Source organism: Euprymna scolopes, chromosome 35 (assembly GCF_053919585.1).
Source record: "Euprymna scolopes isolate OS-2025 chromosome 35, ASM5391958v1, whole genome shotgun sequence".
Classification (NCBI taxonomy): Eukaryota; Metazoa; Mollusca; class Cephalopoda; order Sepiida; family Sepiolidae; genus Euprymna; species Euprymna scolopes.
The window spans coordinates 80669960-80696678 of NC_136516.1; the positions used below are offsets into that span (position 1 = coordinate 80669960).

At 34.0% G+C, this 26719-nt stretch overlaps 1 protein-coding gene across 1 annotated transcript in view; it reads left to right on the forward strand.

The window, feature by feature from the left end:
- LOC145259960 (uncharacterized) overlaps positions 1-26719 on the forward strand; it is a 358155-nt gene that overhangs the window by 324557 nt on the left and 6879 nt on the right. Inside the window, exons 36-40 of the mRNA XM_080117937.1 lie at positions 12660-12826; positions 14479-14545; positions 20840-20868; positions 23503-23629; positions 26519-26688. Of these exons, the coding sequence (XP_079974063.1) occupies positions 12660-12826; positions 14479-14545; positions 20840-20868; positions 23503-23629; positions 26519-26688 (560 nt within the window). The remainder of the gene's footprint in view (positions 1-12659; positions 12827-14478; positions 14546-20839; positions 20869-23502; positions 23630-26518; positions 26689-26719) is intronic.

The window sequence follows — 26719 nt, forward strand, 5'->3', positions numbered from 1 at the left end:
TGGATCCGGTCTTCGACCTTCTTTGTCGATTATTTGACCTAGATATTTAATTTTTTTCATAAAAAAATCGCATTTTTCTGGGCTCAATTTAAAACCAAATTCCTGTATTCTTTTGAATACTTCTTTTACATGCTTCTTATGATCTTGCAAATTTTCACTTTTAATTAGGATATCGTCAAGGTAGGCCATTGAAAATTCCAACCCTGCCAGCATCGTGTCCATAATTTGCTGGAAAATAGCAGGAGCAACCTTTAATCCAAAAGGAAGCCTCTTTAGCTTAAAAATGCCCTTATGAGTATTTATGCCTAAGTATTTGGAGCATTCATCGCTGATCTTAATTTGCAAGTAAGCATCTGAGAGGTCTATCTTAGAAAAAATTTTTCCTCCGTTAAGCTTAGAGAACAGATCTTCTGCGGACGGAAGGGGATAATTATGGTCCAATAGACAGTCATTTAAACCCGTTGAAAAATCTCTACAGACCCTTATTCTGTTATTTTTTTTCTTTACATACACGGTTGGACTTGCCCAATCTGTGTGGTTAACTTTTTCAATGACTTCCAGTTGTTGAAGTCTATCCAACTCTTTTTCGATTGCGTCCATCGCTGAAAAAGGCACATTCCTTTTAGGTTTGAATACTGGAGTGGCATTTTTCTTTAATTCAAATTTTGCCTCTGTCTTAATACAGAGTCCTAGTCCTTCGGCAAAAACATTGGGAAATTCAGTTTTCAAATCCTTCAGGAAGTCTTCCCTTTGGTTTGCTTTTTCTGCAGTTAAAACGTTACAAAACGAATTTATGGGTTTCTCCCATAAATTAAACAGGACAATCCAATCTACCCCAAACAGGCATGTATTCTTTCCTGGTACGACGTACACTTTGGATTTATGAGTCTGGTTAGCGAATGTCACTTTGCATTTTAATTCTCCCTTGAACTCTAATCTTTTGCCGCACACACTTCTCGCCGTCTTTCTGGTTTTCGTTAATTCAGGTCGACCTATCCTTTTTCATATATCTTCATTTATAATACTAATATCTGCACCGCTATCCAGAAGCAATGTAACCAGATGTCCATTTATCCGAACATCAACATATTTCCGTCTTTCGCAGCTTTTTTCTTTATTCATGCGAAGCGTATTTACATTATCGGTCCCTTGTCTTTTCTTCTGGGCACAGTATGTTCCCTTGTGACCTCTGAGACCACATTCATAACATATTTTGTTCCTAAACCAGCAGGTCTTATTGTTGTGTCTTAAACTACCACAACATTTACACTTTAGCTTTGGGTCTTTGTATCCTTTAAGGATCCTGTGTTCTTGGAACCTGGACTTTCTTGTGGTCCCTTGCCTTTTTACTTGCTGCACCTTAAAAATATTTTTCTCTTCAATGCGAGTGCTGTCTTTCTTTATGTTAATCAGACGTTGACACTCTTCAGTGACTTTTTGCAATGTTATGTTAGGATCCGCCTCCATAATTGTTAGGATCCGTGAACGTATATCTTTGTCCCTTGGTGCTGTGAGACCTTGTACAAAGATTAAACATTTAAATTGGTCTGCGGAAATTTCATTCAATTTAAATGATTCGCATAAACAGTTCACAGTGCAAGCATATTCTAGATAGTCTTCAGCTTCTGCCTTCTGAATGTTCAAACATTTGTATCTAGAGTGAAATAGGCTATCCCTTTTATCAAATATTTTCGACAAGGTACTAATTGTTTCCTCGAACGAAACCTCCTCCGGTTTTTTTGGTAGAATTAGATTTGCATACTTGGTGTTTTCATCAGTACCCAGTTTTTGTAGTAGCAGGGTAACTTTTTCCTCATCGGTCCAGTCTAAACATCTTTTCGTAAAAATTGTTTCGTATCTTCTGTAGTATGCAGGGAAAGTAACACCAGTATCCGGGGAGTAACGAAATTCCGTTAGTGAATTTGAAATACCCTCGGCAGAAAAATTAGTCTTCTTCCCGGTCGACGTTAGAATTAGCTTTTCTAAATTCTTTTGCTGTGTCGACATTTGTCGTTGTAGTATGTTTGTTTGTTCTTGTTGTGCCTCTAAAGTTTTTTGTGTTCTTTCTTGTTGTTGTTGCAGCTGTTGCTGTAGCTGTTGTTGTTGAATTTGTTGTTGTTGTTGTTGTTGCGCTAAAAATTGTTGAGTCATTTTTGTCTGTTCCTGGATGCTAAGGGCTAGAGCCTTAGTTAACTCTGCTAATTGTTCCATGTTAGCTTCTAGTACAAAAATGTCTTTTTGAATTCTACACAATAATTCCAAAGAAAAATCGTAAATTTACGTATATCGTAAATTAGTAGCAATATGCAGACACAACACGTTTCAACAAAGTTCATCCATAGTAATTCAACAGGCTTTGTAAAATAATTCTTTTTTTTTTTTTTTTTTTTTTCAACAACGTAAGTTCATACACAAAATATTTCTTACTTCCCACGACAAATAGTTCCAATTATTTATATAAAGGCAATAACAAACAATTAATTTTCCAAAAAAAAAAAAATATATGGCTGCCGTTCCCACGTGGCATAAAATGGTACAATAGTCGTTGTATTTATATTTTTTCTTTCGAAACTCGTAATCCTTTAGTGTAGTTTCGAATTCAACTTGCGACCATTTTTTTTTTTTTTTTTTTTTTTTTTTACTTGTCAAAATAAATATAAATTCCACTTTACCTTGAACATGTTTCTATAATTTCTTGTGAGTTCTTTACGAAGAAAAATCCGTACTTTTCGCTACTTTAGGTAGGAAAAATTTTTAAATTCATTGACGCACGTGGTCAAAAATCCTTGTGTAGTTTGTTTTTTTCGTAAAACAAAAAATCCTTGCATTGTACACAGTCCTTGGTACGGTAATTTATCTCTGTTAAGAGAAAGAACATCCTTTCGTCGCCATTGTTATATTCCTAAATACTTAGGAAATAAAGACAAACGTGAGTTACACCGAGTGGTATGTGTAATGGGGTTTATTTATAATACAGAAACGTAAGGCTGCTCGCCTAAGGTAAATAGAAATACATAGTAACAAGTATGGGGAAGAAAGTCTGATAATCAACACGTAAGACTATCCGTCTTACTGCGACTGCTTGTCTGCCGCTGTCTGCCGCTGTCTGCCAAACAGTCCAATATATATATACAGTTTGTAACCGGTGTATAGCCAGTTATGTTCCTTCACAACATATATTATTCCTTAATTAGAATTCATTTTTGAGATCAGCATTATATGTATTAATCTATTTTTATTTCGGACTATTATTTTCATCTTTATTAGTTGTTTTTTTACAATGTTTCGGCCAATATTCCCCTGGCCTTCGTCAGGTGGTAACCGCGACGGATAGGAACCTTGAATCTCCTAACTGCATTCTCAGCAATCACTGCCATCTGTAGTTGTTGTCATCTTACCACGTTTTTGGCCAAGTAAACCTCTGGCTGGCTTTGGGTAGGATTGAAACCGCTATCTTCAGACAATGTCCACCTGGAACAGTAGAGATTCAATGTCTGTATCAACTGCGCCACGGACCCCAAAATAAATTAATACATATAATGCTCATTTCAAAAATGAATTCTAATTAAGGAATAATATATATATATACCAATCGGTACGGACCCGACTATGGAAGATCAGATAATAAATAAACGTGGATTTATAAGATCAAAGAATCCAACCTTGATTGCCCTTCGGGGCCCGTGGCGCAGTTGATACAGACGTTGAATCTCTACTGTTCCAGGTGGACATTGTCTGAAGATAGCGGTTTCAATCCTACCCAAAGCCAGCCAGAGGTTTACTTGGCCAAAAACGTGGTAAGACGACAACAACTACAGATGGCAGTGATTGCTGAGAATGCAGTTAGGAGATTCGAGGTTCCTATCCTGTCGCGGTTACCACCTGACGAAGGCCAGAGAAATAGTTGGCCGAAACATCGTAAAAAAACAACAACTAACAAAGATGAGAATAATAGTCCGAAATAAAAATAAATTAATAGAAAATTGATTATTAAAGAAAATATTTTACAGAGATATTTGCAAGTTTTGTTTACATAATAAATAGAATAGAATGCATAATAATTGATAATAAGATAAATAATTTCTGACAAGCTCCCAAAACCTTAGCCAATTCTGGAGAAATTAGTTATTTTCCTTGTGTTTACATCACATGTTACAAGCAAACATGGCCAAACTGTTTTTTTCTTGAATCATGGAAATAATTGTTTTATGTAATACAAGCAGACCGCTCGGCATTGCCCCGTCGTAAAATACGCTTAAGTGTTATATTTTGATTAATGCAGATTTTGTATATATTATCATACTAGTTGTATTCACCCGGCCACACGTTATTGTGTCTGAGTCTGGTTGACATAAGTTGATTTGTATCTCAGAAACATATGCACACACACACGCGCGCGTGGAAGCACAAACCCCAAAAAACACACACACAGGAAAAAAACACAGGCATACACAGAATAAACACAAACACACACACACACACACACACATACATACATGCACACATGCAAAAACACATAGACGCGCATATGCACAAGCAAACTCCTGCACACACACACACACACACACAAAGTCATGCACACGTACACACACACACACACCCATGCACACACATTCACCCACACACATGCACATACTTCGAAAATAGTAAGGAGTAGACAGTTTAAAGGCTATAATCACACAAGTGCATTGCAGCCGGAGGAGATTACTTCGAAGGAGACTTGAGTTTCATATGTGTATGATCAATAAAAGTGTCCATACAAAAAAAGTCTGTAGACTTATTGAAGGCACCTCATACTTTGTTTTTTTAATGAAAACTCAATTTTTTGACTGTCGGATTTTGCTATTATAATGAAGAAGAACCACCAATTGCCATGGCAAATAGCACATTTACCCGAGAGTCCAAAATTTGCATGTAACATGAATCTGCACCATTACACAGAAGATACTGCCACGTCTGCTGCAAAGAAGGCAGGCTCCCTCTACTCTGCTAGAAAACTCCTTACACTTGGCAGTATCCTATATCTCTACAAAGCAACCATCCGCCCATTCATGGAGTATTGTTGTCACATCCGAGCTGGTGCTCCAACCATTGGCCTCTCCCTCTTAGCTAAGAATCAAAAAAAAAAAAAAATCACCGATCTAATAAGTCCTTCGCTGTTACACAAGCTCCAACCACTGTCCCATTGTTGCATCCATGTGCTTGTTTTACAAGAACTTAAATGGAATTTGCTCCGATGAACTTACTGCTCTGATGCCTCCTTCATCATAAATAAACCTGACCAATCCGTCAATCAGCTAAATCTCATCCATCCAAAGGAGGACTTTCTACTCTAATAGTTTTCGTTCCTCTATCTATATATCTATCTATCTATCTATCTATCTATACACTGTCTGGTTGGGCTCCTTGCCCGGGCCAATGTGACTCTCTCTCTCTCTCTCTCTCTCTCTCTCTCTCTCTCTCTCTCTCTCTCTCTCTCTCCAGATTTCCCTTTTCTCCATCAACTACCTCAGATCATCATGACCACAGTTGACGTCATGTGCAATTTGCTAGACGCACATGGATCCACGTCATCCTATGCCTATGCGCCCGTGCCGTAGAGTCCACAGCAATACATTTCTCACTAGCTCTTGCTTGCTCCTTTGACAGTGACCAACAAATCGTAGACATTGCTCCCTGATGGATATATATATGGCAGGTAGATTGCCATAAAGTTGCTGCTTTGCGAAATGATCTTGCTAAGATATATTTAACAGTGTTTGAAGCACATAGGTGCATGTGCCATCAAGTCCTCCTTCCAATCCCTCATCAAGTGCCCAGGCTGCAGCACCACAAACAAGTGCTTCACTATTGCCCCAAAGAACCGCCCTCTCAGTTTGTCAGTTAACCGCAGTCTACCCAATGCAGCCCATGCTCTTGAGATGCGAATTTCGATATCTCTCTGTGGAACTAGCCTTTGCCTAACGTTACGTGTTAATATATAGACTCTGCCGCTAAGAAAACAGAAGAAACAAGGGTGAAAGAAATTTGATTCGTTTTTCAGTTTTAACAAACATTATTTATTCTTGCTCCATATAGCGAGATTATTCGAGTCATGTCTCGAACATGTATTTCTCCGTCCACATCGCTAGTCATGTGTGACTTTTCGTCTTTGCTTTGACATCACACACGAGTCTTGAACATGTGCTTTTCCAAACCCGACTTCTCCGTCGTCCACGTGTGTCCTTTTGTCTCTGCTGTGACATCATTTTGTGCCGCCGTTTTAGTCATTTGCATATATTTATTAAGCTGCTGCTGCTTCTATCTGCGTCAGCAGCTCTGTTACATTTGGAATTCCCTCCCTGCTTCCTGTTTTTTCTAACCACACCAGCATACAAAAATTCAAATGTAATGTGAACAAACATCTTGCTGCACAACTGCGCACTTAGGATGTCCACTATAAATCTTGTTATTAATTCACAGTTGTCCCTTATTTTCAGAGGTAACATGCCTTGTTTAGAGAGAATATAAGCTTAAAATAACGCCAAAAAAAAAATCATCATGATGAAGATGCTGATTGCAACTGTACAAGAAGAAGAAACGATGGGTGTTCGTTCTAATATTTTTGATATTCCAGTCCCTCCAACTACTTCAACAGTTGTCCCAAAATGGACCAACGAAAAAAAAAGGAAAGAACCTGTGTTTAATTTCTAAAACCAAATTCCCCAAAAAAGAAATATTCATTTTCCAAGGGGAAATAACTTAAAGAGGGAAGCATTGTAGAGAAAATACTAACACCCCTTCTTTATGCAACTAAGCTCCAACCATTGTACCATCACTGTAATGCTGCATCCCTATAACTGTTTTACAAGTATTTTAATGGAATGTGCTCTGATGAACTCATCGCACTTGTGCCCCCTCAACGTACATATCCTCAACAAACCCGTTTAGCAACAAAATCACACCCCTTCACTGTTGAGGTCCTTATATGCCAGAAAGCTTTCTACTCTAATAGTTTCTTTACTCAAACAGATAGATTTTGGAATTCTTTTCCTGCTACCTGCTTCCCTGACTATACTGATATGCAGAAGTTTAAATGTAACGTAGACCAATATCTTGTTAGGCATGGTCCCAAATAGTAGCCCCTTACGTCCAAGTGGCTATAGGCCTTGTTTGGGGTGAATACGAGTATATAAAAAAACAAAAAATAATGAACTATCCCAACTAAAATATCAACGATAACAATGCTAGTATCAAGAAGAATAAGGATAGTAGGCCATTCCCCATATACATTGCAATTAAATTACTCTGAATCATCATCATAGCATCGTATGAATCTAAACATTCTATTGTTGACGTTAGTTTCCGCAATATTTTATTTCTAGTCAGAATTCTTTCTAGAAAGACATTGGGGATTGCGAGAGGGAAAACATGAAGGTTGCCAACATCTTAAGTGAAAGTGGTTTTTGTGGAACAAACTGGATTCGAACTTGGATACAGGTCATCAGTCCGTGTCGTTAACCACTAAACCACCATCCCCTCTCATCATTTTGGACGAAACTGCACAAGAAGAAAAAAAAAAATGGATGTACTATATGATATTTTCGATATTCCAGTTCATCCACTATTTGAGTGGCAGCCCCAAAATGGACCAGTGAACGAAAAAGGACATGCCTTGCTTGGGTAAATTAAACTAAAAAAAATTGTTTTTAATTGTTTGTCCATAAGATGCTGATTACCACCCAAATTCCAGTGAAAATAAAAGGTCACTGCCGGCAAGAAATCAATGGTAAGCAGTTGTTGCGATAATGCAAAGTGATTTGCAAAGGTTATTGAAAGAGGTGAAGAATATTGGAAATCTGGGGAAACTTGTTGCCATCTAGACTCCAGGAAACATGGCTGATTATTTGAGAATTTGTGATGATCTGCGTGAAAACTCCTTGTGACTGATAATAAAGGATTTGTTAACCCCTCCTCTCTGTTTAGCATTTGAATTCCAACTCAAACGATATGTCCAGCAAACCGAACACTTGACAAATGACACGTCACCTCCGATCTTGTTCAAAGCTTCCGGTGCAAACTTGATCAGTTCACAGAGTTTAACTTGTTTTTATATGTTTTAATAATCTTATCAAAACATAGCTCCACATCTCTTGTTTACTTCTCCAGTTAGATAGCTATACAGCTAAATAAATAAATAGATAGATAGATAGATATACCAATAATTAGATAAACTGATAGATAGACAACATATAATTTACTTTTCTGCTTGCCAACTACATAACATTACAGATCAAGAACAAGTTATCACCTTAGGTTAAATATCTACCTGCTGATGCAATTCTCTACCTATATAAGAACCAGGTACATCCAAGGATGAAGTATTGCTGTCACATATGGGCAGGAGCTGCGAGGAAGACCTTATCCTGCCTGAGTTCAGAATAGACTTTGTAGTCTAGTGGGAGATGCCCTTTTTTCTTCCCTGCAACCTCTTTCTCACAGAAGAGATGTTGTGAGCCTTTCTCTGTTTTATCGTTATTTTCATGGCAAGTGCTTATTTGAGCTCCAATCTATGGTCACTCCTTGCCAAACATTCACGAGAAACACTCGTCTAGCTGAAAACACTATCAATAATTTCCCCCACTATTTATCTGTGCCTGAACCTAAACATAGATTCCATGAACAAAGCTTCTTTCTTAGAACTGCACACCTGTGGAACTCTGTTCTATTTACCTGCTTTCCAGCTGACTACAAGTCCAACGTAAACAAGTTATTGATGAGCCGTTCCCCTTAAATAATCACATTTACCGAATTTCCATTACTAACAATTACTATATTGTCCTTTTGACTACTGTACACTCTTTAACCCTTATCTTCGCGTGGCCTCTGGGGCTTGGTAAGTGGTGATTCTCTTGTAAATAAATAAATAAATAGAAATAAAAGATCCCATGCAAAATTGCATACAGATTCCTGAGTTCAACAAGATAAACCTGAAGAAGGTTGGAGGTTCGAAACGTTGTGAAAATTACATCCAAGATCAGAACAATAGTTTGAATAATGCAAAACCACAAATTATCAATTTATTGCTGACCAATTCTACATGAAAAGGAAAGACAAAAGAAGGGGACTGGTTAGTATAGGAGACTATGTGAATGACACACACACACACATACACACACACACACACACACACACACACACAAAAAAAAAAAAGAATTAGAAAACTACATAACACAGAACATAGAAAGTCTAATCACTACAGTAAGAGACACTGAAAAAATAAATAAGACAGAGAACAAAGAGTTGCTTCCATGGCAAGTGCTCGTTCGAGCTCCAATCTCTGGTCTCCCCTCGCCAATCTTTCACGAAAAACACTCGTCTAGCTGAAATAATTTTCCCCACTCTTTATCTGTGCCTAAATCAAAACGTAAATTTCATGAACAAAGCTTTTTTCTTAGAAGTGCATGCCTGTGGAACTCTCTTCCATTTGCCTGTTTCCCTGTTTCCACCTGACTAAAACTTGGATGTCTTCAAGTCCAACATAAACAAATTCCTGATGAATCGTCCCCTTAAGTAAGACACTTTATCAAATCTCCAATACTAACAATTATTACTGTACTATCCAATTGATTACTATTCACACAATAACCCTTAAGGATTGACAGGGAATAGGTAGGAATATAAGAATTGACTGGGAATAGGTAGGAATATAAGAATTGACAGGGAATGGGTAGGAATATAAGAATTGACAGGGAATAGGTAGGAATATAAGGATTGACAGGGAATGGGTAGGAATATAAGGATTGACAGGGAATAGGTAGGAATATAAGAATTGACAGGGAATAGGTAGGAATATAAGAATTGACAGCGAATAGGTAGGAATATAAGAATTGACAGGGAATAGGTAGGAATATAAGAATTGACAGGGAATAGGTAGGAATATAAGGATTGACAGGGAATGGGTAGGAATATAAGGATTGACAGGGAATAGGTAGGAATATAAGGATTGACAGGGAATAGGTAGGAATATAAGAATTGACTGGGAATAGGTAGGAATATAAGAATTGACTGGGAATAGGTAGGAATATAAGAATTGACTGGGAATAGGTAGGAATATAAGGATTGACAGGGAATAGGTAGGAATATAAGAATTGACATGGAATAGGTAGGAATATAAGAATTAACAGAGAATGGGTAGGAAACCCAGTACACTGGAAATTATGCAGACAACTTCATCCTAAACACACAGACAAATGGTACAAGCACAAACTAGTAACAATACTTGAAGGCATAAAATCCTATGGAGTATGGATGTACAAATAGATAAACTCATCCAAGCAAGGAGACCAGATGCTATTATAGTTAACAAGAAGAAAAAGTCCCGTCAGATTGTAAGTTTCACTGTTCTAGCATGAATATCAAGAAGATGGAGAATCGAAACAAATACACGCAGCCGGCCACAGCACTAAAAAAGATATGGAAGATGAAGAAAGTCAAGATAACACCAATAATCGTAGGAGCACTAGGAACAATTCCGAAAACCTTCGAAAAAATGATGGGGGAAATTGGAATCAGGGAAATGGCTGAGAAGATACGACGGATAGCAATAATGAAAACAGGTGAAATATAAAGGAAAACCCTTGAATGCTAAGATTAATATGTATGAGCTACAAAGGAAAACTGGCTATATAGAAACTGCAAAAGAAGTAAAAAGAAAAAGAGAGGGGGGGAATGCCACTTGGAAACAAATAAACTGCAACTGTATAATCGTAAGATTCTCTCCCCCCCCCCCAAAAAAAAAAAATAGTGCTGACATCAGTTGGTACTAAGACAATAGCAGAATTGTTAGAAAATGGCTTACAAACTATAGTGAAATGGGGCCGCAAATGGATGGTAACATTTAATGCTAGTAAAACTAAACTGCTCTCCTTTAACAATCACAAGATGCCTCTCTAACCCCCTCTATCCATGATAAATAGCACCTTACCTGAGAAGTCTACCTTCAAACTCCTCGACCTAACGTTTGCGGGCAATATGAACTGGAACAAATACATAGAGGACATTGCAGAGGCTGCTGCAAAGAAGGTTGGTTCCCTCTATCGAGCTAGAAGACTACTCACGCCTGAGAGTATCCTGTACCTTTACAAGGCCACCATTCACCCATGCATGGAGTATTGTTGCCACATCTGGGCTGGTGTATCTACCACTCGTCTCTCCCTCTTAGATAAAGTCCAAAAAAGAGTTGTCAATCTAATCGGCCCCACTTTATCAACTAAGCTCCAGCCCCTGTCTCATCGCCACAATGTTGCATCACTGTGCCTGTTTTACAAATATTTTAACGGAATGTGTTCTGATGAACTCGTTTCACTTGTATCCCCTTGACATACATATCCCCGACAAACCCGCTTATCAATAAGATCTCACCCCTTCACTGTTGATGTCCCTAAATGCCAGAAAACTTTCTATTCTCATAGTTTCTTTCCTCGAACAACTAGACTTTGGAATTCCCTTCCTGTTGCCTGCTTTCCTGGCTGTACTGATATGCAGAAGTTTAAATGTAACATAAACAAATATCTTGTTAATCTTTCCTAGACATGGCCCCAAATAGTAGCCCCCTACATCCAAGTGGCGATATGCCTTGTAAGGGGTGAAGATGAGTAAAAAAAAAAAAAAAACTATACCAAATGGTCGAGAAGTGTCAAGGAAAGACTGACAAGAGAATGACTGGGACCTTGGGGAGGCTTATTAACCCCTTAAATTCTAATGATGACTAATGGTCATTGCCAGCAAGAAGCCAATGGCAAACGGCTGTTGCGATGATGCAAATTCAGCGATGGAGAGTACTGGACATCTGGAGAGACTTGTTGTCACTCAGACTCCAAGGAACACCACCGGTTGTTGTCAGTGAGCAATCTCTGACGATGACCTGAGTGAGAATTCCTAGTTCCTAGTGAGTACTTATCTAATATGGAGACAGACAGACAGACATATGGCCTTATATAAAAGGCCATATGTCTGTCTGTCTGTCTCCATATTTTCAAACTCTATCTCCTCTGAAACTGAAAGTCACAGAGTGGCGCTAGAGGGCCTCAGATGATTGGATTTTTTTTACATACCATTCTTTTATGGGTCTTTAGCCGGTTAAAATAGTTTTTTAAGAGGTCAAAAATGGGTCAAAATTGAAAAAAAAAATCGTTATCCATTTAGTACATTCATCTTAGTTTATTTTTAATTTTAAATTTTTAATCAATTCATATAGATGTCACATTGGCACAGTGGTAACGTCACCAGCTTTGAAGGCTACAGTTTTGCTTTCGGTTTCGATTCTAGCTGATGGCACTCAAATACTTTTCTTTTCTTTTTTTTTGCTTTTGAAATCACTTAAGCGTATTTTATGACCAGGCAAAGCCAGGCACGTCTCCGCTAGTAGTAGTAGTAGTAGTAGTAGTAGTATTAATAATAATAATAATAATAAAAAACATTTATATTTACTATTTTTCCAAATACTTAATGTGATTGGAGCCTGTTAGGTATTATTCTGCCCAACTCCACAATATAGCAAAAAAAAAAAAGAAGTAATGAAAAGAAACAAAAATTCAGAAAATAACAATACCATAACTACAAATTAATAATTAATATACGATAACATGCGAAATCTTTTATTTTTTTTTACTTTTCAGAATTTCATCAAACATCGTGGTTCATCGAGTTGAATTTTCCATTCAAATAACGGACGATGTTCTCAGAAAACTTGCAATAAAGTTATATAATGTCTATAAGAATGCACGCATCATCCCAGGGTTGAGATTTAAAAGCATACCTCGCATCCAACATGCAGATGTTAATGGTGCGTATATCCAATATATATAACTTCTCAAATGCACTTGTGATGTTAGGCTGTATAAAAGTGTTAACTTCGGTCAAAATCGGAATTCCTTCGGATTTTTTTCAATTATTGATGTTCGATATTTATCACAAACATTACAACAGAAAACCTACATAACATTCCCATACACATTAAGTACCATTATGTGAAATTAAAAAAAAAATCCACCCAGTCGTTTCCAAGTTCGTAGGGAACAAACTCACACACACACAGACGAAGTTTGTTATATATATACACACACACATATATATATATAGATATATGCATCTTGTATCTTGAAAGAAAAATATTCATAGCTCTAGTATTGCACTATTGAGCTATTTAAATGAGAACTTTGTTATTCATTCACTGCCCAAGTAGTTAAATTACAAACACATTAACCTTATATATATATATATATATATATATATATATATATATATATAAAACCTTTTTTATATATATATATATATATATATATATATATATATATATATATATATATATATATATATATATATATATATATATATATGAAATTAAAGAAAAAATAGTGTATCAAAATAAAGGATAAAAGATGCATTTTAGTTCACAAATAGTTAATTAAATATTTCTGAATTTATGCTATCCAGTAATATATTTTTACTGATTCTTATCCTCTGATAAAAAGGCTTATCTTTGAAAATCCATAGATTAAGAATTAAAACTTTTTATTCTTTTCGAAACAGTTCATTTTCATTTTTTTCATTTTTTCGTTTTTTTATTCTGTTTGAATATTAATAAATATCGAAATTTATTCAGTTTTTATTTTCATCAACTTTTTTTTGTTTTTTCTATGTTGATTTTCAAACAAATGGTTAGTTAAAACAAGATGTCCTTCTCAGGCAACTTAATAAATGGTTACTTTCCACAGAAATATATGTGTGTGTGTGTGTGTGTGTGTGTGTGTGTGTGTGTGTGTGTGAGAGAGAGAAAGAAAATTAAAACTGTAAGTATCCAGTCGAACAATAAATTTTGATTGTAAATTTCAACTTACAGTTTTAATTTTCTTTCTCTTATAATAAGCTCTACTCTCTATTACGTATTGCGCTTTTTTATTTGGTTGGGATTAAATTTTCTATATAAAAATACTGGTATTTATATTAGTTTGAAGTTTATCATTGTTTATATCAGGTAAAAACTACATCTTTTTTATTTTATTATTATTATTATTATTATTATATATATATATATATATATATATATATATATATATATATATATATATATATATATATATATATATTAAATCCCCGAAACAGTGTTTCATGGTAAACAACTGATGATCCCTTGAAAAATAAAAAAATTGGTATTATAGTAAATTCGAGAGAGTTGATGCAGTGATTGCAGGTGATTAAATGACTTACTGACTGGATGGTTTTTTAACGAATGATAAAAAGTAATTTTTTGTATAGTTTCAAATGTTAAAAACTTCAAAGACTATATATATATATATATATATATATATATATATATATATATATAGAGAGAGAGAGAGAGAGAGAGAGAGAGAGAGAGAGAGAGAGAGAGAGAGAGATGATTACTGTAAAAGATTTATATATGTCATTAAAAATTCTTATTTCATTTTCTTGTAGAGTTTGTATTCTGCATGTGTCTTGGTCAACAGTGTGTAAATAATACTGATTCATCATTTTCCTGCAGGTTTGTATTTTTTTATTTCCTAACAAAGGGAGATAATCTGCAAAATGCTAAATATCCTTGAATTTTCTGAAGAAAGACTTAATAGTAAAACTGTAGCCTGATGATCACTTTCCAAGTCACACTATGAGACAGATAAGACAAGAACCTGAAGTCCTACCTAACTAATATTCCTGGTGAACCAAGTGCAAAAGAGATTCAGACAATTGCACTTAAGGGAACAGCGAGGATACTAAAAAGAGCTCTCGGTTGGTTTCAATAAAAAAGCGGGGCAATGTTGGCAGCTGGTTTGGCTGCCCCATACCCGGCATTACAATCTTCAAAAGAAGAAAAAAAAAAAAAAAAAAAAAAAAAAAAACAAGTTGTTGGTATGACTCGATTGAGTTCTGAGTATGTTTGATGCCATCACATAGCATAGAAAAAGGAATCCCAACCATTATTGATTTTTTGTTTGGTGGCACCAGTCAGTTTTTTGTCTTCAATAAGCAAAAAATGACTTGCATATTCGGCCATTTCCAACTAACCACCTATCCCATTTCCAACTGCCTTTGTATCTCTTCATGTTATGGCTTTATTTTTATTTATTTATTTATTTATTTTACTTCTGACAATGTTTTCTGGTTTTTATGGATCACTTCCTAACACTCTAGGGAGAGGCGAGGCATTCCTAGTATCATAACATAAATAGTTTCCTTATTCTTCATTTGATACATACATCATCAATTTTCTTCTCCAATCTTTTAGTAAAAGTTCAGTCCTTACTTCCATAAACTGATGCAACAATGACTTCAAAGAAGCCATGTTTCATCTTAGTAGGAAGAGTTGACGTTCATCTTGTTCAGCCAAGGCCTTACTGATCGACACATTTAGTTCCCTCTCCACGTAATTTTGGTTTGCAGCTTTATTGCCAGGATAGTCAAATTTATTGACATTTTGTAGACAAGTTTCATTTGGGAAAGATATAGTTTCATGTAGGTTTAAGGAGAATGTGCTCAGGTTTGCTAGTCTTAAATAATAAAATTAATCTATTTATAAGCTTTAGTTTAAGAGTAATAACGTAAGTCTGGTTTGTAAGATGACGTCACGGTTGCTGTAAAAAGTAAATTCTTCCTAATATGATGCTGGTGATGTTGTGTCACACGCTAACATGGGCAACGCTAGGTAACCCTGTATGTATATATAGATATGGTAAAAAGGGAAAAGAAAACTTGTAGGCTTTTTTTTTTTTTTTTTTTTTTTTTTTTTTTTTTTTTTTTTTTTAGAAAATTCTCAACGTTTGATTTCCATTTTCAGGGGACTTCCTCAGAAAAATGATATAGATGATTAAGGGAAATAAAATATACCAAAGATGAGAGGAGAATTCTATGAAAAATGAGATATTTATATATTTTATGTACATATGGGGAGAAAAATTAAAAATGTAAGTGAGAAGGTGTATGATATAAGACGTAGGTGGGGAAACGTAAGTAAAAAATTAAAAATTAATAACATAGGTGGGGAAATGTGTTTAAGAGGAACTTGATCAAGTTTCAAATCTATGTACCATTGGGGAAAACAATTAAAAATATATGTGAAATGGTGGACAAAACGTTGGAAATTTTCTAAAAAAAAAAAAAAAAAAGGATGGGGGGGCACATGTTTTCTTTCCCCTTTTTTTTCATAATGTTATGACATCATACCTCCTTTTATTTTCATATATAGATACACAAGGTAGCCCAATATCTCTAATCTTTTAATGACCAACTGACACCATAAGACAAAATGCAGTTCTTTTTTCCAAGATGGCGCTACATGCCACACATCTCACAGATCACTGACACAAGTTCATGACATGTTTACGGAAGAGAGAACAATAAGTAAAGGGTTATAGCTACCACGTTCCCCGGACTTGTCATCATGTGATTTTTAACAAACAACAAAAATTTTATGCAAAACAATCTTCACAAAACAAAAAGTTTATGCTAATAATCCCCACAATCTAGACCAACTAAAGAAGAACATTACCAACGCTATCAGGAGAATCACCAGAGATCTGCAAGCAGTATCTGCAAACGTTGTTAAACGTGCCCAGAAATGCATAGATGTCAACGGGGAACATATCCAGCATCTTTTATAACACTACAGGTAATTTAAACAATAAAAGAATGTTCTTCCTCTCTACTACATTTCCTAGGCTACTTTTAAGTGGGCCACCCTGTATATACATAGTAAGTTTTGAAAATATGTATGGCAATTAAGTCACACAGAAGTTTTTGTGTTTCATCCTCATGAGGATTTGCCAGGCTATTGCATGAAATTGATGTTGCTTCGTGTTTTTTATATATCCCCATGTTACTGGATTTGCTAGTCAATCTATATATCTATAAAAGTGAAATTGTGTGTGTGTCTGTGTCTGTACATTTCCCTACCAAACTACTGTTAATTTTCAGTCTATAGATTCGAGATTTGACATAAGGGGTATTGAGATTTGGGAAAATCTTTTTAATTGACAGAATTTTGGCTGTCAAGGGGTCAAAGTTCAAAGATTTGACCTTTGAAAACTCTACCAAACTCCTCTACCAATTTTGGGTCTAAACACTTGAAATTTTAGATGTAGGTTACTTGGACATGGATCAAACTTTTTAATTTGATCTGACCCCAAAACAATAAATGTTAAGCGGTCAAAATTGGGGTCAAAGTTTTTTAAAATTTCACCTTTTCGGTCTCTACCAAATTACTCAGCCAATTTTTTATCTAAACATTTGAAATTTTACATAAAGTGTATTCAAACATAGGGCAAGCTTTTTAATTGGTTTTTGGACGAAATTTTGTCTGCCAAAGGGATCAAAGTTCAAAAGACTTGAATTTTGCGATCTCGAGCAAACTATTTAGCCAATTTTGGGTCTAAACATTTGAAATTTTACACAAAGGATATTCAGGTATGCAGCAAGCATTTTAATCGGTTTTTGGGTGAAAATTTGGCTGCCAAGAGGTCAAAGCTGAACGAGTTGACCTTTGTAAACTCTACCAAACTCCTCTGTCAATTTTGGGTCTAAATACTTGAAATTTTAGATGTAGGTTATCTGGACATGAGTCAAACTTTTTAATATATATATATATATATATATATATATATATATATATATATATATATATATATATATATATATATACATATGCACATAAAATTATGAAAAGTACATAGGGCCCAAGCAAAGCTGGGCTGAACTGATAGTAACAAATATTTTTATACCTACAGATACCAGTTTCATACTTACGCGATCATCAGTGTAGGAAGGGATAATTACCACTGTAAGAATTTTTTTAGATGAGGATTGATAATTTGGTGTTTTGGATTATTCAAACTATTGTTCTTATCTTGGATGATATTTTCACAACGTTTCGAACCTCCAACCTTCTTCAGGTTTATCTTGTTGAACTCAGGAATCTGTACGCAATTTCGTATAGAATGTTTTATTTGACTTAAGCTGGTAAAACTTGTTCCTGCTTTGTAAGCTACAGCCGCGTAGGAATTTTAATTAATTTATAATTATATTCTTAGTATCACCAGTAGAGAGGATTGAACCTGTCAGGGAATAACAGAAGAATACCAGTTTCTAAAACACCATTATGTTAATTCTTTTATGCTTTTCCTATGATGGACCAAATTCCACATGAATGAATACAAAACTCTGTACTACACCCTATACCTACCTCGTATGGTAAAGACCGCCAGAAATGTGAGTAAACGTAAGTAAAATACTAAAATTTAATAACATAGGTAGGGAAAAGTGTTTAAGACGAAATTGATCAGGTTTCAAATCTATGTATCATTGAGGAAAGCAATTAAAAATATATGTGAAATGGGGGACAAAACGTTGAGAATTTTCTAAAAAAAAAAAAAAAGGCCTTAGGTTTTCTTTCCCTTTTTTTTCCATAATGTTATAATGTCATACCTGGTTTTCTGTCATATTTGGGCCGGTGCATCGGCTACTAGTCTCTCGCTCCTTGACAGGGTTCAAAAGAGAGTCGCAAATCTGATAGGCCCTAAACTGGCATCTAAACTTCAGCCTCTGTCCCATCATCGAAACGTTGCATCCCTCTGCCTGTTCTACAAGTATTATAATGGTGAATGCTCTGAAGAACTGCAAGCACTTGTGCCCCCACGACGTGAACACCCTCGACAGACCCGACAAGCTGCAAAATCCCACCCCCACACTGTAGAGATCCCTAGATGTAAAAGATCTTTCTACTCCAGTAGTTTCTTCCCCAGAACAGCTAGACTTTGGAATTCCATTCCAGGTCACTGCTTCCCCAACTGTACTGACATGCATAAGTTCAAGTGCAACGTGAACCAACATCTCGCTGCCCTAATCCCTACATAGTACCCCAGTAGATGTTTCCCCTGATAGTAGCCCCCTACACCAAAGTGGCAATGTGCCTTGTTTGGAGTGAAAATGTAATAAAAAAAAAAAAAAAAATATATATATATATATATATATAGTAAGTTTTGAAAATATCAATGGCAATTAAGTCACACAGACTACTTTTAGTTTCACTCATGAGAATTTGTCAGGCTATTGCATAAGATTGATGTTGCTTTGTGCTTTTTATATATCCCCATGTTACTAGATTAATTAGTCAATAACAAATATTTTTATACCTACAGACACTAGTGTTTCATGCTTACACGATCATCAGTGTAGGAAGTGATAATTATCACTAAGAATTTTTTTAAATGAGGATTGATAATTTGTATGTGAGTAAACCTTTTTCATTGTACGTTCTGTTATGTTATGCTGCAAGGTGTAATGATAAGATATTGTCGCCGTAGAAAAGATGACATGATTCCATTTCCGTTCGATGAACACCGTTTTTTTTTTTTTTTGTTGCAGACCATCTACAAGTTACATCAGTTGTGTACAGATTCCAAGAGTGATAGGAGCCTTCTATCATGTCTGAAAGTTACACAATGTTCAACGAGCAAGATCGGAGATGCGCAACTGTACAACTCATGCTCTCTACTGATCCAAGTTATGGCAACAGGGCCATTGCCAGCACCCTCAAAATGCAAATCCGGATGATTCAATGCTTGAGGGCACAGTGCGATGTATCAGACGACCCTTTTCGGCCATGATCATGGTCTTTGGTGTGGGTTTAAGTGAGCACCACATCATGCTACCTCACATCTTCTAAGTCGGCTTAAAAGTCAACACCAAAGTGTACCTGGACGTGCTGAAGAGTGTGGTGATCTCCTGGTGTAATCAGGTGACTGCTGGCAGACCCTGAGTGTGGCAGCAGGATTCAGCACTGGCCCACAAGTCCAAAGAGACCCAGGAGTGCTACAACTTTGTATGCTTTTCTCACTGCCCCCCCCCCTCTTCCTCATACCTGAACCTGCTGGAGTGCTTCGTTTGGTAATACATTGAGAATATTACCAACATGATCTCCAACAATACCAAAGCCATCCACCGAGTATTCACCAAGTTCCCGCTGGCACTTGTGGAAAAGGCATGCTCCCAATTCCAGACCCGTATCGAGCCAGTGATTGAGGCTGAAGGTGGCTACATTGAATAGATGTCAACTCAATTACATAATCAAGTTACCTGAGTTGATTTTTTCCATAAAAGTTTTAAAATAAAGTTGTACTGTTTTCTTTAGGGCGAGAATTTTATCATTCCAACCTGTACTTTTCTTCGTTCCATTGGTCAATGCTTGAATAAAACGTATGTTTTGTACTTGAGCATATTTTCTCCTAATTCAGTATCCCTCACCGGTTCCCATTAGATCACCATGCTTAAGCGGTGTTGAACCTGGTCAGTATTAAATGGGTGACTGTTTGAGAATATCAGGTGTTGTATGTGCTCTTCACTTATTTCAGCATTGTTTTCAATCGTCTTGAACTTCTCTTTGCCACTGGAATCAGGCAGTACCGACTCAGGAGAGGTGAGGTTTGGGATTGTGCAACCCTTGCATCACAATTACATATGCAGACACTCTTACAAGCAGTATCCATTGTTTCCTGAGATAGAGTGTGGCCATTAATAATTGACTCCAGTTTCATATATGTGTGTTTTTTTTTCTTTTAGAGCAGATAGTAAATAAATGCAACAAACCTTCAACATTCAGAAGAGTGTCATTTAGAACTGATTGCTGCTTATCAGTTCTTTGATTTTTTTCTAATTAATCTTTTTTTTTTATTCAAAAGCAGATTTATTCAAAATGGTGTTCTGATTCAGGAGTTCAACAGAAAAATTCCTGAGGTGCACATTGCATAAACTTGATTAATTTTTTTTTTTTTTTTTTTTCAATTTTCAGAGATAAAATTGACCCTAGAAACTCTTCAGGTGAGTTGAAATCCATTTTTTTCATTGAAAGTTAATTTAAAAATTAAAATAAATAAAATCGTATACACTACAGTCAAAACATTATACACACACATTATATATATATATATATATATATATATATATATATATATACGAGCAAACAGTTAATAAAACATATTAAAAACACTTTGAAATGAGTTAAAAACATATTTAATCTGAAAAGGAAACACTAGATAAGTGGATAGTCCTTAATCCGCGGAGTTTCAAAGAAATGCTTTCCTTCTCATCAGAGGGTAGGAATTAGCAAAATGCGGGATCGGATTGTGCATGCAAAAGTATTTGATGAAACAACAAGTAAGTAAAATATCTTACTTGAAAACAAAAAAAGTGAAGCAGAGGGAATATGGTGAAGAAAAAGGTGATTACACGTGAATGGATAGTCTGGTGGAAGATAAATAATCCAAATGTATAACTTCAATAACTAAAATCCAAATGTATAACTTCAAGAAAGTTAAAAGAATTTCCATTTGCACAAGTAAAATCCAAGGAAATCCCGTAATTGGAAGAAGATGGTCCATAATATATATATATATATATATATATATATATATATATATATATATATATATATATATATATATATATATGAATTAGCAGAACATGTGAAAATTCTACAGGGGATTCATTCATATGTAATATATTGATGTTGGCATTCTGTAGATGTTCAGCATGAATGGAGACACTCTGATATTATTATAGCTCTTTTGTTAAAACTGCAAAAGTATTTATCTAAGCCAGCATGGATGCCTGGCGTAGCCCGGTCATAAAGTACACTTAAATATATTTCAATTCTTGCAGAGTTTCTTTATATATATATATATATATATATATAATAAAAAGAAAAATTAAGGAAAATCCAAACTTTATAAAATGTCCTTAAATTGTCTAAATATTTTATAAAGTCTACAGCAAAATCTTGAAAATAGTATTCCATAGAAATTTAATCTCAAAATAATAACAGAATTTATTTATTTAGCAGGACCTGTGGAAATTCCACAGCAGACTCTTTCATATGTAATATATTGCTATTGTCATTCTGTGGATGTTCAGCATAAATAGAGACGCCCTGATATTATTGTAGCTCTTTTGTTAAAACTGCAAAAGTATTTATCTAAGGTAGCAGGAATGACTGGCATAGCCCGGTCGTAAAATCTTAATTTATGCAGATTTTATATATATTATTATTGAGTCAATTTGCTATCAATTCTTATATATTATTTAAGTTTTGATTTCAAAAATAAAAAAATATATCCATATGACTATGAGTGTATCAGCTTGAATCGAAACCAAAACCAAAACTTATGAAGAAAAAAAAAATATATATATATATGTATAACTTGAGTTCCTTCTGCTATAATCGATACCAGAACTGAAACCAAAACTTATGAAGAATTCTTGGTAAAATTATTTATTACAAGAAATGGACGGTTATAACAATTAAACAACAGTCACTTGGGAGATAAAAGATGTAAATGTGATATACAAAATAATACACATGCTGTTGTATTGATATGTATATATATATATATATATATATATATATATATATATATATATATATATATATATATAAACGTTCCACCATCTTTTTACATAAACAGCCAGAAGATGCCGAGGAAAAGTCTGTTTGGGACACATACTGTACCAATACCTTTTTTTTCCATTGACATTTTGAATATTGAGCAGATCAGATCCTTCAACGACGTTATTAGAAAAAAAAAGAGAGATTTTTCCGCTAGCTTTTTTTGGCTATGATCATAGTGTAATATCTGTTCTGATACTACACTTCACTTTTTCTGATCTCGATCAGTGGAAGAGAAATCCTTCTAGATTGGGGCAGTTTTTATTTTTGTTTATATCCAGAGTGCCCCTTTTTGGGGAGCTGGATTTTTGCCCACATTAAAAACCGACCTTGTGACTAACTCTGTCCTCGTGGGGAGGCAAGTAAATAGGGACATAGTTTGGAAATGTTTTTCGGCTACTAGAATCCAGTTATCTAATGAAATCATATCAAGAAGATTTCATTCAAGAAAGATCAAGAGAACGATTACAAAACAAATGTGCACTGGCCAAATAAGGGTTGAGACTAGCTTTCTTAGAACTACGCGCCTGTGGAATTGTCTTCCGTTTTCCTGCTTTCCGGCTGACTACAATATGGTTGTGTTCAAGTCTAAAGTAAATAAGTTCTTGATGAGCCGTTCCATATAAGTTATCAAATTTACCAAATTTTCATTACTAATGATTACTATATTGTCCAATTTCTACTGTACACTCTTTAACCCTTATCCTTGAGTGGCCTCTGGGCCTTGATAATGTGGTGATGCCTATGTAAAAAAAAAAAAAAAAAAAGCACAAGATTGTGCTAAGTAGCAGGATTTTGTTTTCAATCATGTGCTGAAGATGTCTGGAGTAAGCATATATGTCGAGTCAATTTTTTTTTTATTTTTGGTATTTGTTTTGTTGTTTGTTTTATTTCTTATTTTATAGATAAAATTTTTTAAAATTAAAAAGGTTAATGAATATACTTAATTTTACTTTCGAAATATGTTTGCAAATGTATACATTTTTGTGTGTTTTTCGTGTATTTTTCAGCAGAGATAACGACAATCGTTCTGGCTGTAGTTTTGCCTTTCTTGGCAGTGGCCTTGATCGTGGCTCTCTCGATATTCTTATATAAGCGTTATAAGTATGATCATCTTGTGGAGGAAAACAGCGATGTGTGAGTTTAATGTCATCATCATATATTGTTTTATTATTATCTATATTGTTGGCAACATTATTATCTCTATGACGTACCCGTGCCCATTATGGATTGAAATTCCTGTAAAAAAAAAATATTGCTTAATTTGAACAAATAGGTTTTTTTTTTTTTTTCTAATCAAATTTTAGTGAGAGACCCATCTTGACAATTTCATATATTTATCTATATTCTTGGCAACATTATTATTATTACATTTGGTGCTTATGCAGTTTAGCAAAGATATTAAAAAACGAAGATAGAGAAAAATCTCTGATGTACCTTTGCCACGTTATGGAATGAAGTTCTCATGAAAAAAAAGAATCGCTTAATTTGATAAAGTACTTTTTATTTATTTATTTATTTATTTATTTTTACAGAAGAAAATCAAATTTTAGTCAAACCCACCGTGACAGTTTAGCAAAGATATTAAAAAACGAAGATAAAGAAAAATCTCTATGATGTACCTGTGCCACGTTATGGAATGAAATTCCTATAAAAGAAAAATCGCTTAATTTGAACAAGTATTTTTTTTTTTTTTTTTTTTTTCAAATCAAATTTTAGTGAGAGACTCATCTTGACAATTTCAGCTACAAAGAGGGGGTGCCAGGGGAGGTAACTCCTTCTAATTTTTGAAGTTTGTCAAAACATACATGAAGTTCTAATAATTTTCTGAATAAATTTCAAAACAATTTTTTTGAAAGAAAAAATAGAAAGCTATAAGGAATACCTAAAATTATTTAAAACTGTAAAAATAATCTCATCAAACTTTGGCAAACTTCAAAAATTAGATAGAGTTATTTCCCTTTCCTTCTTTATAGCTGAAATTACCAAGATGGCTGTGTTGGGATCGGTCCCACTAAAATTTGATTTTTCTCTGTAAAAAAGAACCTACTTGATCAAATCAAGCTATTCTTATATATGAGAATTTCATTCAATACTATGCATGTACATAATGGAAATTTTTATTTATCTTCATTGTTTAATATCTTGCTAAACTGCATAAGCACATTAGTTTCCAACATTATCATTATTTTTTTCTTTCTCTTATTTTCTCCGGTACTTGCACAATTTAATGAAGACATTAAAAATGAAAATATTGAAAAAAAAACAAAAGTTATATTGTGCGTACTCATTATGGAATAAAGTTTTCATACAAAAAAAAAAATCATTTAATTTGATCATGTAATTCTTTTTTTTTACAGAGGAAAATCAAACTTTAATGAGATCGATCGTGTCGCGGCCATCTTGTTTTTCGCAGATGAGGAGGGGGCTCCAGGGGAGATAACTCCAATCACCGCTTAAAGCTTGTCAAAATTTGACGAGATTATTTTGAAACATGGGCAGAAAAAATAGCTAGATAAATATTTTAATTTTTTTCACTTATTTTACAGAATTTCTTTGTCTTTTTTTTTGTTTTTTAATCCCTTTTTCATTTTGTTTTTTGTTTTGACAAAATAAACAAGATGGTCGTGACACGATCAATCTCATTAAAGTTTGATTTTCCTGTGTAAAATAAAACTACTTGATCGAATTAAGTGATTTTCTTTTTTTTTATAAGCACTTTATTCCATAACGAGTACGTACAATATAACATTTTTAAATGTTTTCATTTTTTAATGTCTTCATTAAACTATACAAGTACCTTTTTTTCTTTAGTCCTCACATTCGAGAAGCGATGTCTCTGGCAAAGAGGGAAGAATTGCTGTTTTCTGGGTCAGAATCTATTCCATCTAATACTTAATATTGGCAAGTTTTTGACCTTGAAGCAGAAGATTTTTTAGCTTCTTACATCAAGTGGCTTCATGTTTTGCCTGGAGCAATATCCATAAAAAAAATTTATCCTTATTGTTGTCAACATGAAGATTATGTTTCCAACATTATCCATTAATTATTATCCAAAATGATAATCATTATTGTCAACATTATTATTATTCATCGACAACATTTATATTATTATTGTCAACATATATATTATTATTGTCAACATATATATTATTATCGTTAATATATATATTATTATTGTCAACATATATATTATTATCGTTAATATATATATTATTATTGTCAACATATATATTATTATAGTTAACATATATGTTATTTTTGTCAACATTTATATTATTATTGTTAACATATATATTATTATAGTTAACATATATTATTATTGTCAACATATATATTATTATTGTTAACATATATATTATTATTGTCAACATATATATTATTATTGTCAACATATATATTATTATTGTCAACATATATGTTATTTTTGTCAACATATATATTATTATTGTCAACATATATATTATTATTGTTAACATATATATTATTATTGTCAACATATATATTATTATTGTCAACATATATATTATTATTGTTAACATATATATTATTATTGTCAACATATATATTATTATTGTCAACATATATATTATTATTGTCAACATTTATATTATTTTTGACAACATATATATTTTTGTCAACATTTATATTATTATTGTCAACATTTATATTATTGTCAACATATATATTATTTTTGTCAACATATACATTATTTTTGTCAACATATATATTATTTTTGTCAACATTTATATTATTATTGTCAACATTTATATTATTGTCAACATATATATTATTTTTGTCAACATATACATTATTTTTGTCAACATATATATTATTTTTGTCAACATTTATAGTACTATTGCCAACTTGATCATGATTAGTAATATGATTATTATTTGTTGTCAGCATTATTGCTATTATTGCCGACATTATCATTTTTATCATTAATAACATTATTAACATTATGTCAAGTTGATGTCACTTTTGCACATTGAAAGTCTAAAAGCACTATCTTTCCTTTTTCAGACTTGGAGTCGCTTCTGCGTTTGGTTCTGTTAGTACTTCATACAGCAACTCCCGTCTTCCATTAAAGTTCAAAAACAATTGGCAAGACCTGACTTTGGGTGGAAGCATGGGTTGGAACAGCCAGTTCGTCAATGAAGATGGAGACTTCGTCTTTTGCCCTCCAAATGATGGTGATTATTATTATTGTTATTATTCGCTCAC